Here is a 14273-nt window from a genome sequence, read left to right as displayed (position 1 = left end):
AGAGAATACAAGCGTTGTAGAAGGAGGAGTTCTAAACAAGGTGAGAAACTATAAGAAAAAAGGCCTTAGATGCACGAGTAGTCAACAAACACTAGGAAAATAAACAAAGCCCAAAAGGGGTAACCACTACAAGAACCTCTCCCGAATGAGAAGCATTAATACAGACCATCCACTCCTATCAATAAACAATGAAGAAACTAGGGACCATGCATGGAAAATATCACAAGAAAAAGGTTGTCGAAGTGAAAAGCATAACCTTGACAAAAAATACAATGGAAGCCACACCCACAGCCCACACACACTGAAGCCAAGACCCATGCTCAGCATCATACACCCTACAAATAGTATGAAACAAAACTTCCATTTCATGACCCCAAGTAAGGCATCCTAAAGAAGGCCTCCAACATCCCATGTCGATCGAATTATGAGGTCTCCCCAAACAAATCTTAGAGAAAGAATCTAGTGGATAGAAGCATAAATAGCCCCTAGCAAACCAAGCATGAGTAGTCGCTTCCACACTGAATGAAAACCCTATGAGAGTCTTTCGATAACCCAAGAGAAAAGAGCACCAAAGCATAGTCGCAAGACCCCATCTCCAAAAAGAGGCATATCTGAAGGGAAGCTATCTCAAATCTAACCAACCAGAAGAGAAAACCATCATAAGATGGCCTTGAAGAAAGAAAAACACAGACCACAAAAACAAGAGGTACCACCAAAGAGCCCTTTGCTCATGGAATACCACAGACATCCACACCTTGCCAAAGGAAACATAGGGCAAGGTAAATCCACCCTCATTTGGGTCACCATCGTCACTTTCTCCTTCCGCATCTACTAAAATGCTAATGCATCATCTACTACTCTCCTTCCCCATCTTTAAGACCTTCTACTCTATAAACAATAAACATTTTCTAAGATAACTACATTTTCAAAGTTTTTGATAAAGATAAACAGGTTTTACAGGACCTGAAACCCAATGTACTATAGACCAAGGCCAACAGCCAACCAACAAATAAAAATAAGAAAAACAAGGGACAAACCCCACATAGTCCGAAAGCCAAAAAAACCAAAAAACAAGGCAAAGCACTCAACTAAGAGAGTGCACCAATTCAATATTTTTCTGAATAATCCTCTTATTAATTATCTCCAAATCCTCCATGATGAATCAGGAAGTTCCCGGGTCTTGGCTCCGGCTCCTGGTTCTAGTGCAAGGACCCGAGCTAGTCTTCCCACCACCAACACTCTGTCCACCCTTTGAGGCATTATTTTTCTAGCGATGGTCCTGGTTCTAGAGTCGATCATCATGGAATTAATTCTCTCCAAACCTTTGGCACTATTTTTTATCGCCTCCCTACTGATTTCCACCAGATTGATCAGATTTTCCTTGATATCACTCACATACTCTTCCAACCTCTCAATTCTATGCTCATGGATGAACTTCATAGTTTCAACATCCCAAGAAATCTTTTGGATCATGCTCATGATCTTCTCAGTTTTACTAGGCCTAGGGGATTTTGTGAAAGTCTCAATAATTCCCTTAAACCCATCTTTCAGGGATCCAATTTCCTTATGCACCAACTTCCAGGAGTTCTCCTGACTTCTAGTACCCTCCAAAAGTAGATTTCCCAGCACCCTCTCCTCCTTTTTCTCACCTTTATTTTAAAAGTTAACAATTATATAATAATAAATTTATTTATTGGTCGGACACATGCAGCAATAATAATAGAATAGTTGATTGCTAATACGATATGTAAATAATAACTTACTTTTCATGACCCTTTCCAAAATAGAGAAACCCAAATTAAGTTTGAAGAAATCTAGTGACATAAAATAACCTCTTTCTTGACTATTCTTAAATCACCCAAAAAGTGAAATTCAGCTTTAAAAAAGTGTGATGATCATAAATGCAAGACTGAAATTATAAAAATAATATTGCAAATATGCTTCGATTATCTCTATACGCATTCTAGAAAAGAGAAATTATTTAAACTGAAATGTGGGCCGACCATCGGATGTTGCGGGACCGCAGAAGAAAAGAAGGGAATATCGTCCATAGTAGAGATGCCATAAAGCAAGAAAGTGGGGAATGTCAGGTTGTGTAGAAAATACGTTCAAGGAAGAAAGATCCATGGTCGATATTCAGACAGGCACAGGAGGATATGCTTGGTTACAATCTATAGATATAAAACAGCGCTTCGATGAGTTCTCTTTATTTCCTTTTGTATTAAGAGTTTGTTCGCTTTGGGCAAATGGATTCCATTAGTGGAAGAGTGAAAGAGATTATAAGCAGTCGCTTGCAGGCAATTATGAAAGAGATTAAGCACCTAACTAGTGTATCCAACGATGCCGAGCGCCTCCGCCATGAGATAGATCGTGTGAAGGGAATAGTCGATCATATTAACAGTGGGCTAAGTTGGAAAGGTCGACAGCCTTTGGCAGTGGTGAGGCAATGGGTGAGCACACAAGAGCAAATCGTCAAATCTGCTGAAGAGGTTTTTCTCCAGTACGAAGAAAACAAGAACCGTCGCTTGTGTTGTTGCTGCCCTCACTGTTTCGTTGCCAAAAGATCCAGTCGAAAGATCCGTAATGCTCTAGTGGAAATAGATGAGCTTCTGAAGATGAAAGATTCAGATTTTCCTAAGCATGGAGACCTTGGAGAGCCTCCGGAGACGCTGCTGCAGGCCATGGGGAAGGAGCTGGTTGGCAAATTTCTCCAGGAGAAGCTGTCGGAGTTCGAGACGTGGATGCTGGAAGATGGCTCTGTTCGTGTCGTTGGCGTCTATGGAATGCCCGGCGTGGGAAAGACATCCCTGCTCAAACAAATCAACAATAATGAAAAGGTACTCAATTTCTTTAAGCTTGTGATTTGGGTTACGGTGTCCAGAGAATCCGATATCTCTGGGCTCCAGAGGCGTATTTTTGAGACAATTGAGTTGCCTTGGCGATCCAATTTCAGCATTGACGAAGCCGCAGGGGTGTCGCGTTCGGTTTTCAAGGACAGGCGACTGCTGTTCATTTTGGACGATGTGCGGAGAAGCATAGATGTTTCTAATTTGGCAATTTCTGTTTCTGAGAATACAACAAAAATCGTACTTACTTCCAGGGATAAAGAGGTGTGCAAGAGCATGAAACCAGACAGAATGATTGCAATGAAGCATCTGACTGAGGAAGAAGGGTGGGAGCTTTTCTGCAAAGGAGCCATCGTAGCTGGGGAGGATCAGAGTATGGATAGAGAGATAGAGAGTTTGGCCAGAAGCATTGCAAAAGAGTGTAAAGGGCATCCCCTGACTATTAAAACGCTTGCTCGCACAATGCCGCAGCTTCACAGCAGTGCCCCGTCGGAATGGGAAAACATTCTGAAGGACCTAAAGGCGATTGATCCCCAGTTTTATCGCATTGATGAAGAAATTCTGAGGGATTTATTCCAGCCGCTGAAGCACAGCTACTATGCCCTGGAAACAGACGAGCTCAGGCTTTGTTTCCTGTACTTGGCAGCTTATAGAGAAGACGAGGAAATCGACGCTGATCAATTGATACAATTGTGGTTGGCAGAGGTTCTAGTGAAAAGCAGATTTGAAGGGCGCTACAGTTTTCTCAAGATCTTGGCGGACCGATGTTTGGTCGGCATTGAGGTTAAAGAGGAGAACGGCCTTGATATTTGGAAAGTGAAAATCAATGACTTGCTTAGAGATATGGCAGTACACGTAGCTGAGATCGACCAGAATAGCTTGTTCCGTGCAGGTCAGAGTTTAACACAGTTTCCATATTCTGCATTTGCAAATGCACAATGGGTGAGGATATCGCTGATGCATAACTGTACCAGTTTTCTGCCTGACAAATTTGATTTCACGAAGCTGGTGACTCTGTTGTTGAATTCCAATACGATTGAAGAGATTCCCGAGGGCTTTCTGCAGTATCTGGATATGTTAAGGGTACTTGATCTCAGCAACACGCCCATTAAATTCTTGCCAAAGTCCTTCCAGCAATTGAATGATCTCCAGTACGTCCAGCTTTCTAATACTCAGATTAGGGTACTCCATGATCAAGCATTTGACCTGACTAGTGTGCAGTTTTTAGATCTTTCTTTCTCCCCTCTTATCTCTATTCAATCCATGATAAAGGAGATGAGAAGTCTCCAAATTCTCAAGTTAGCCCACTGTAATGATTTGGAGTTCGTTTCGCCCGACATATCGCAGCTCACTAGTTTGCAAGAGCTTGACATGTGGAAGACGCTGTTTGCATTTTCATGGGAGTTCGAAAAAGGTGAAGAAATAAAGAAGGCTTCTTTGCAAGATGTATGCAAACTTCGTCATCTTAAGCGTCTGCGTCTAGCCCTAAATTCCCCAATTGAGGAGAGAACAGTGGGGAATCTAGTAGAGCTTCAAGAACTTTGGCTACTTTGGATGCCCCAAGTCTGTCAAACACATCTACCCACTGACATGCGGGCCATGCACGACTTGGAGAGACTCCACCTGTATGACTGTCAAATTGAGGGAACCCCTGATTTATTCTCAGATTTACAAAATCTCAATTATATAAAGCTGAAATCTTCTCAATTACTGCTCACTCTTTCTGGATTAAGGTTTGGCAGATTATCCAATTTGAAGGAAATGGAGATTGAGGAATGCCTTCTGCTCAAGGAGTTAGGAGAAGAGTTTGGGACGAAAGGCAGCTTTCCAAAGCTGCGCAAGCTCAAACTATGGATGTTACCTTCTCTGGAGAGTCTGTCGAGTTCTGTCGAAGAGGGGGCTCTACCCATGTTGCAGACTTTGGCTATATTCCATTGCATTAAGTTTAAAGTACTACCACGGGGACTTGATAATCTCAAATTTCTGGAACAGATCAGAGGAGATATGAAATGGTGGAAAGAAATCAACTGCGAAGATGAAGAGATGAAGAACCATCTTCAGGCTAAGTAGGTGGAAATCGTAAAAATCCATGATAATTATCATGTTTAGCCCACAGTTTTACCATAAATAAGAAGCATGAAATAATTGCTTGTTGAATGATACGCTGTTTATTTTGCAAAGTATTGCTTGTGTGTAGTTATGTATTGATATTTAAACAAAGTTATTACAGAGTTTGAGCTGTTTACTCTAGATACAGCTGTTTATTGCTTGTAAGATTGATAGCATGTTGTATTTTGCAAAATATTACATTTTAGTAATTATGTAATTAAAAACATCATGCGCATAAACTTTATGCTGCGAAAAATTGCTGGAATTTGTAATCGTGTATTCATGATCAGACTCTTCTTCCTGTTTGAGAATTATGTTAATATTCTAAATTTCGGTTAACTCTGTTGTCAAGTTCAGAATGAGTTTGATTGGAGAGAAAGAGCAGAAGAATATAGCAGCAACATAAGAAACAAAAGACTGCCATATATACTAGATACACGGAGCTTCAGCTCTTTACTGTAGATACACCAACTAAACAGAGTAATCTCTCCCCTTTTACAAAACCCCTTTCATAAGATTTTCATAAAAGCTTCATATCATTCGTTTTACAAAACAGAGAGTCCTCTTTTTTTTCTTATGAAAATTACCCACACCAAAAACTATATGAAGCCAGTCCCAGATATTAAAGTTGTATAGATGCAAACACTCCACAGATATCACACCGACGCATAAAGATATAAATATTTTTGATCTGGTGCTAAGTGAAAAAACTAACCGTGGAGCTTTTTTAATTTCTAAATTGAACTACCAAAATAGATACAGAATTGCTTTTTAATCAGCAACATGAATATGAATGTGATTTTATTTACTTATATATCAAGATGTACAATCAGATATCAAAGTGCGAATCTCATAATCTACAGGAACAAATTAAAACATAAGAGCTTGATTAGTCATCTGTAGCAGTTTGGATGCTTGAGTTCCCGTTTACTTGACTCACAGTGTAAAAAACCTATTCAGATAGACAACTAGTTCATCCACCCCAAAACAATGGACCTAGGAACCTATCCCTAACAAGAATCTCATAGTGATGGGATCAAGATCACACGCATGAGAGGTGAAGTCTAGGTTTGTACGAGAATGACTGGGAAGAGGACTTTGGTGTATATCATAGTACATTGAGATTCCATCTTCATCCCCACATTGTCAAGCATACCATTCGACATTTGGAAAAGAATTACAATACATCCAATACTACACTATTGATAACCTTTGGCAACCTTTCAGCTTCGTAATATAAGTGAACTTGATTTAATTCATAAGATATGATAACAACTACAAGCATTGGTCAATGTTATGGTCTAATGCAGGGAAAATTTTAAGAAACCTTCTTTCGGAAAAGGTTAAGATATTGGTAATTTTTTTTTTTTGTTTTAAGAAATAATATTTAATTTTATTGGTGATTTTTTAATTTTTTTGTAAGAACATAATATAAATTTGGTTGGCAAATTTCTTGAAATTGATGAAAATTGGTAGAAAATTTTGGCAAAAAAAAGAATTTTATAGATGAATCATTTAAATATACAAAACTATAAAATTTAGCTTGGAAAATTATACTTTGATATAAAACAAATAAAATAAGTTTACTACCAAATTATAAAAATATATAAAATTATGAAGTTTTGCTTGGTAAATTATGCTTTGATATAAAACCATTATATATACTACTATTTTTTGTCCATATTTTTAAAATTGACCATGTGTTTGAACACTACAAAAATAAGTGAGAATAGGTTTGGTTATAATTATGTGTTTTAAAGTTTCAAAAATGAAGCAAACTGATTTTTTCTTTAAGTTCATGCATTTGGAAGACTAAAGCAACTATTTAAATTTTTATATTTGAAGTCTTCAAAAATGAAATAATTTATGTGACATAACGCAAAAAAATATTCTAATGTCAAAATAATAATTGAAGCAACAAATGAGTAGTATTTCATTAAATTTGGTCAAAATTTAAAAAATTCTAAGTATCCTTGGGATATTACCCACAAATAATATTAAAAAATTTCAAATTTTTTAAAATAACAAAAATTTCTAAAAGTATTCATAGGATATTACCGAGGAGCTAGAGATAGAGTGAATAGTGAATATTGAACACACAAATAACATTTAGACATCTTAGAGATGTCTTTCTTTTGCAACAACTTCAACCAACAATTTATAAATCCACAAAATGTCATTGATTGGCTCAATGACAACTAGTCTCTTAAGAAATCAAGATGCCTTACACACTTTGTTGCAATGCATAGCTAGGGCAGTTTTCGAAAAGCTTCCAAAGAATTGGCACCAGTGAATAGGAGGCTTAATCTCAAGATAGATTATAATATCTTGAGATAAAGGCACGCCAACCCCAATCTAGGCCACTTACTCAACTAACAATGTATCCTTATCCTCTCCTCACTCTTGGAGAGATTTTACAAAGAAAGAGCACATCTTTGTGTTTACTTTGTATCTAGTTTCTGAAACTAGAAACTTGTCTCCAAAGATCCATTTGACTATTCTTATCGCTAAGTGACCTATGTCAATTTTTAGAATGCATTTTAGGTTCACATCTGCAAATTTTCCTCAAATCTATTGTCAACCGAATTAGCATGTCCATGACTAAAGTGTTTGCCAAATGCACTTAGAGACATTAAACTCTAGCTAGTTTGACATTAATTAGCAAAGGAAACCTTGAGAATTAATTTAAAGTCAATGTATTAAGTTCACATGAGTGTAATCTACAAAAATATATTTTATTTTATTAATTTAGTTGCTTGGATTTTCTAAATTGGTATAAAATCTAATAGAAGTGTATTAAATTTGAATTGTTTCAACGCTTTAAGGGTTATCAATTCATAGTACACCAACAATGAGGACCTTATTCACACAAGTTGCCACAAATGTCTTTAGATTAGGCAAATCTATTGTCATGTGAATTAATTAATTAAGATAAGTATCACATTTTTCTAGCATTGCACATGGATTTTATATCACAAATTTATGGAAACGGTACCAGCTCAAAGTACTAGTAGTGATGTTGGGAAATTTTTTTGATTAAATGTTCATCACCTTTTGCTTCATATAGTAATAAATTGAATGGACACTTAGTCTATCCAAATTTGTAATCTTACTCATTGATGTTGGCCACCGAAACTTGAAAATAATAAATTAACTGATCTTGTCAGACCCAATGCATCTATCAAGATGATGATCAAGAAACACATGAATGAGTTTCTTCGATAAAACGGGTTCAAATTAACTACCAACTCAAATTAATAGTACTGGTGCTATTAAAATACCTATAAATCATTTATCTAATTTTAAAAAGAAAATTCAAGACATAAATTTATAATTATAGTTGTTTTTGACAAACATAAACAAGTTTTACAGGGACCTGAAACCCAGAGTATTACAGACCAAAGCTAGCAACCAACCAGAAAATAAACCTAAGCAAAATAGGGGACAAACCCCAAACAAACCGAAAGCCAAACAAAACAAAACAACAAAGCCAAAAAACAGGGCAAAGCACTCAACTGAGAGAGTGTAGCAATTTAGTATTTTTCTAAATAATCCGCTTATTAATTTTCTCCAAATTCTCCATGATGAATTTGGAGGTTCCCTGGTCCTGGCTCCAAGTGTTGGTTCTAGTGCAAGGACTCGAGCTAGTCTTCCCACCAGTAGCACTCTGTCCACCCTCTGAGCCATTCTTTTTCTACTTTACCCCCAAGGGAGGGTCACTGGCGATGGTCCTAGTTCTATAGTCGGTCATCATGGAATTAATTTTCTCCAAACCATCAACATTATTATTCATCGCTTCCTTACTAGTTTCCACCAGATTGTTCATGTTTTCCTTGATTCAATTTTGCACTCATGGATGACCTTCATAATTTCCACATCTTGAGAAATCTTCTGGATCATACTAATGATCTTCTCAGTTTTATTGGGCCCAGGGGATTCCATGAAAGTCTTAATAATTCCCTTATTCCCATCTTTTAGGGATCCAATTTCTATATCCGCCCATTTCCAGCAGTTCTCCTGACTTCTAGTAGCCTCCAAAAGCACATTTCTCATCACCCTCTCCTCCTTTTTCTCACTTTTATTTTCCTTATTCAAAAACCCTTATTTCTCATCATCTACATTGATGGGGATGTCCAACCTAATCTCATGGTCTAGGACTTTGGACCCATTAGATTTGGTTAATTTCATTTTCTTTTTTGGGGTGGCCTTCAGGTCTTGCATTTTCCTATTGCTAGATTTGAACTTACTTGTTGCCCACCTTGGAGGATTGATTTTCCTGCTACTGTTAGTTCCCGGGGTCACCATAAGGTCCCCTTCTTTCTTTATTTTATACTCAGGGTCCTCTGTATCCTTTATGTCACGCTAATCCATGACATATTCCATAACCAACAAGATAAGCCCTTCATGAATCATAGGGCTATCCTGGTTTTAAAAATGTTTAACTAAACTATTCTCCAAGGACAAAACCAAGTAGAAGGGGATGGAAATAATTCTACCATGCCTAAAATGATTGAAGATAGTAAAATGATGCAAGAAAATGATAGCATATCTACCATTTAGGGTGATGTACCTCATGATGAATTCTGCCATATCAACCTAGAGGGAAATTAACTCTTTCCTGTTATAGCCATTGTCTGCCATTTTTGAAACCCTCTATCGTTCCTTTTCTTTATCATAAAAGGCAGCAATATCCTCCTCACTCGACTTCCTATGTCTGGATAATTTCCTATCTTTCATATCCAAACTAGTAATAGTGGCAACCAGGGTTTCGTTGACTTGAAACTCCATACCAAAGGTAGTAAGAACACCCTTATTCCAACCTTTAACAAAGCTTTCTGTAACAATGGTAGAATGACCATGCAATCTCTCGACAAAGGGCACTATCCCACAGTCAAAAATTTCCTCCCAAACCTCCTTATTCTTCTGTCACTTATCATAAGTTGTGGGTTCGAACCTATTCTTTTCACCTCCCATTCTGTAACTTGAGCAAATCAGACAACAAGACTCCTGAAAAACTAGGAGGAAACCAAACCAAATACAAGATAGACTGAAAGTTCTAAAACTTCTCAAAGTGGTAATAATTTGAAATACCACCCCAACAACTCACATCCCATCATAATCTTTCATCATTAATTTTATTGGAAAGACCAAGGATCTTGACATCATTTCTTGCCAAGTCGCATAGAGTTTTCAAGAAAGTTTCCCTTCCTCTCCACCATTTAACCACCAAGTTGGCCAAATGATCCATTGGTTTATTTTCTTCCCAGAAAATGTATGAGATCTTGAAATCCTCCAGGTCGGCAATCATTTCTAGGCAGTCCTTGATTAAGTATGAAATAGTCTAGCTTGGCACTGTACATCCCTTAATGCATTTGGCAATGGTAAGCGAGTCACTTTTTATGAAGACCCATTTGAACCCCTCCTTACTCGCCATGTGTAGTACTATGTAGGCAGCATTGGCCTCCGTGAAATGGTTAGTCTAGGTGACCCAAGGGAGTGCCACCATAGATACCAACAAACCCAAATGGTTCCTTGCCACTCCTCCACAGCTAGCCAACCTAGGATTTTCTTTGGCCACCTCGTTGATATTAATCTTGATCCACCCCGGAAGGGGCGGATTCCAAGAAAAATTCTCTCTGGTATGTTTAATTTTATAAATAGTGATAGATATATTCCAACATATCTGCCACCACTTGATATTATCTCATTCCTCTTGGCTAGAATCAAGTGGAGGATCATTTTTCCTACCAAGATAGTAACTAAGAAAGTTTTCCTTAATAGAATTCCTTATGCTAATAGCCACAACAAGAGAAATGGACTCCATATATCTGAAAACCCTATTATTTCTTTCCTTCCACAAACCCCAAGCAATGTGAGGTAGGGATAAGTTCTATAAGATACCAATCGCATGGTTTCCAGAATGACACTTCCATTGGTACCATAAGTTTTGTATAAAATCAGAGGGGGGACAAATAATATTCTATAGGTTGTGAAAGAAGGCCCAAATGTCCCTAGCATAGGAGAAATATAAGAGCAGATGGTCAACATTTTTAAATTCTTCTTTACATAAAAAAACATCTATTCTTGATGGGGATCCCACGTTTACAGAGATTATGAATGGTAGAGATCTTGTTTTGCATGAATAACTAGAAAAAGATATTAACTTTAAGAATTAAGAGTTTATTCCAAACTCTAGCCCAAAAGGGAGGAGGAGAAAAAGACCTGGTGATGATTCTGAAGGCATCTGCGACCAAAAAATTCCCAGAGGTAGAACCATTCCATATGACCACATCTTCCACCAGAGAGGATGAAATGATGATTAGATTCAGCCAAGAATACAAAGTAGACAAAGAAGCATCCAAGCTTCTGAGGTCCACCCAAACTCCATTATTGATAAAAGCTGCAACCCAAGTTCTAATCAAATTAATGAATTTATCTTTGAATTGTGAAGCTCATGCCGAATTATACAAAGGTCCCTCTCCTCTCCACCAATCATCCCAAAACCTTGTATCTCTTCAATTTCCCAGAACCCATTGACTTCCCTATGAAATAATGGGAGTGGATCTGAAGATTTTGTTCCAAAGATCAGAGACAAAAGTCGGGAGAGAATAATTTTCCAACATTCTTTGGAAACCATGAATTTGGTATTTGTCCTTGAAAATATCAATCCATTCATTGTTCTTCTTTAAACATCTCCATAGCTACTTACCCATTAAAGCTCTATTAAATTCTCTCAAATTTCTAATATCCAGGCCTCCCCTATCTTTAGGCAAACAAACCTGATCCCAGGTGACCAAATGAAGCCTACTCTTGGATTCAGTACCCAAACATAGGAAGTTATTCTATATTCCTTCCATTCTATCAATGAATTTGGTCGGGATTTTAAATAAACTCATAGCATAGACGGGAAGGTTCTTAAGAGAAGCCTTAATTAACTGAAGTTTACCTACTTGACTTAACAAAGCTCCTTTCTAGCCAACCAACTTCATTTGAAATCTATCAATCAGAATAGACCAGAAGGATTCTGGGGCTGGTCCCACACACAAGGGTAGACCCAAATACGAATCAGGGAGAGAACCCATCTTGTAGCTAAAAATATTGGCAATCTTAATTTTTCTATTCTTAGGAGTATTCATGAAGAAAATGGAGCTTTTAGAGAGAGTGAATTTTTGCCTCGATCCTTTCTCATAAGTATCCAGGATAGCTTTAATAGTATTTGCTTCTTTGATCAAACTTTCCCCAATTAGTAGCGTATCATCAAAAAATTGTTGGTGGGAGCAAATAGTAGCTTGGGAAGAAGGCTAGAAACCCCTCAGATTGTTCTTCCTGATATCTCTTTGAATATTTTTTTTGAAATCTTCACTCATCAGAATAAACAGAAATAGGGAGAGAGGATCTCCCTGTCTAATACCCCTCGACACTAAGAAGAAACCAAATGTCGAACCATTGACTAGAACCAAAAAATTGGGAGTGGTAACACACTGATTGACAAGTTGGATGAAATGGCTACCAAAACCAAAGGATTGAAGCACTTTAAACAAAAAATTCTAATTGATCTGATCATAAGCTTTGAGGAGATCCAACTTCAACAAGAATCCCAACTTCTTATTGACGGGAAAAAGAATGGATATTCTCATGGACAAAAATAATAGAATCGAAAATCTATCTACCAGGAATAAAACCATTCTAGTGCTTCGAAATCAAAGAGGGAAAAAATTTTTAAGCTGAAAAAATGATCTTGGTAAAGATTTTATAGATCAAGTTACATAAACTAATGGGTCTAAAGTCCTGAAAGGAACTCGCATTAGGTTTCTTAGGGATCGGGCCAAAAAAGGTGGCATTTAGTTCCTTAAGAAGTGATCTAGAACCAAAGAACTCTCTAACAACATCCACAACATCTAATCCAATAATCTGCCAAAAGGTTTGAAGAAATAACATTGGGAAGCCATCAGGGCTAGGAATTTTATTATCTTTGAAGGAAAAGACAACAACTCTAACCTCATCATGCAATGGGATTCTAGTTAGCTCCTTATTCATGTCCTGGGAAATAGTACAACTAAACTCCCATAGGATCTCATCTAGAGCATTAACATCGAGAGGGCCATCATCCAAATGAAGAGAGGAAAAATATCTAATGGCTTCCTGGTTCAACTCCTCCTTCTTATCAATCCAACAATAGTCCAACAAAATTTAATTGATTCTATTTGGAGCCCTATGTTTGAGGGTAGTCAAATGAAAAAACTGTATTTTTGTCACCAAATTTGAGCCATAAAGCTCTAGACCTCTGCTTCCAGAATTCTTCCTCCTTAGAGATGATATCATGAATCTTGGTAAGTAACTCAACTTGTTTGTCCATAACCACATGATCATACCCCACATCTTGAATATGAGACTGGACATCATCCAAATCTTTCTTGAGCTTCTCTTTTATCTAAAAAATATTATCGAAGGATGCTTCATTCTAGAGTTGGATATTGGACTTAACATTGGCTAGTTTCTTAGCCACTCTAAACATCGCAATTCCCTGAATGTCAACATTCCACCATTTAGAATTATTGTCATGAATATCCGGAGATAAAATTCACATCTTCTCAAACTTGAAGTGGAAGGCCTTCCTCCTAGTCAAACGAGATATACTCAGACAAATCAAGAAATGATCAGATCCAATTCTAGATAACGCATTTAATCTACAAGAAGCATTATGAATCCACTCAGGAGAAATAATACCTCTATCCAGTCTAACTTTGATGAGGTCTCCCCCACTTCTTATGTTGGACTGAGTGAATTTAGCCCCAAGGAGATTAAGGTCTAACAAACCCAGAGAATTAATCATATCTGCTAAGTCCTACCTCTTTTATCCGAAATAGGCATCCCACCAGCCTTTTGAATACTAGATAATGGGGCATTAAAATCTCCCAATAAAATCCATTTCTTATTTGGGAAAGCCATTATAGCATTAATGATAGAGGACTACAACATTTTTCTAGTATTTTTCCCATTTGGGGCATTGTTTTTAGAAATGATCCAAGATGATCCATCAGAAAGACTAGTGAATCTAGTGGAAATGTGATTAGGATAGGTAAAGACAACCTTACCCAAAAGCTGTCTAGGATTCCACAAAGTGGTAATACCACTAGAAGCCTCATCAGCATCAACACAATCAGTTATGCACTCTCCGAAAACCGCCAATTTGATCTTTTCCACTCTATGACCTAGCATTCGGGTTTCTTGAACAAGAAACATATCCATCTTGTGATCTCTAACCAGGTTGGATAGAAGATCATTTTTATAGGGATGATTCGATTCCCTAATATTCCA

At 37.4% G+C, this 14273-nt stretch overlaps 1 protein-coding gene across 2 annotated transcripts; it reads left to right on the top strand.

Moving 5' to 3' along the window:
• Nucleotides 1–2091: 2091 nt before the first annotated feature.
• On the top strand, nt 2092–5211 carry LOC131077400 (probable disease resistance protein At1g61300). Of its 2 annotated transcripts, XM_058014905.2 has the most exons (2): nt 2262–2837; nt 2954–5211. In XM_058014905.2, exons 1-2 carry the CDS (start codon nt 2641–2643, stop codon nt 4914–4916), a joined length of 2160 nt encoding a protein of 719 aa, XP_057870888.2. In that variant the 5' UTR covers nt 2262–2640; the 3' UTR covers nt 4917–5211. The 2 variants fall into 2 exon arrangements, with proteins under 2 accessions (XP_057870882.2, XP_057870888.2); XM_058014899.2 differs by having other exon boundaries at nt 2092–5211.
• The last annotated feature ends 9062 nt before the right edge of the window (nt 5212–14273 follow it).

This window comes from Cryptomeria japonica, chromosome 4 (genome assembly GCF_030272615.1).
Source record: "Cryptomeria japonica chromosome 4, Sugi_1.0, whole genome shotgun sequence".
NCBI lineage: Eukaryota > Viridiplantae > Streptophyta > Pinopsida > Cupressales > Cupressaceae > Cryptomeria > Cryptomeria japonica.
The sequence above is the reverse complement of the archived record's forward strand: the minus strand, read 5'-3'. Positions and strand labels throughout refer to the sequence as shown.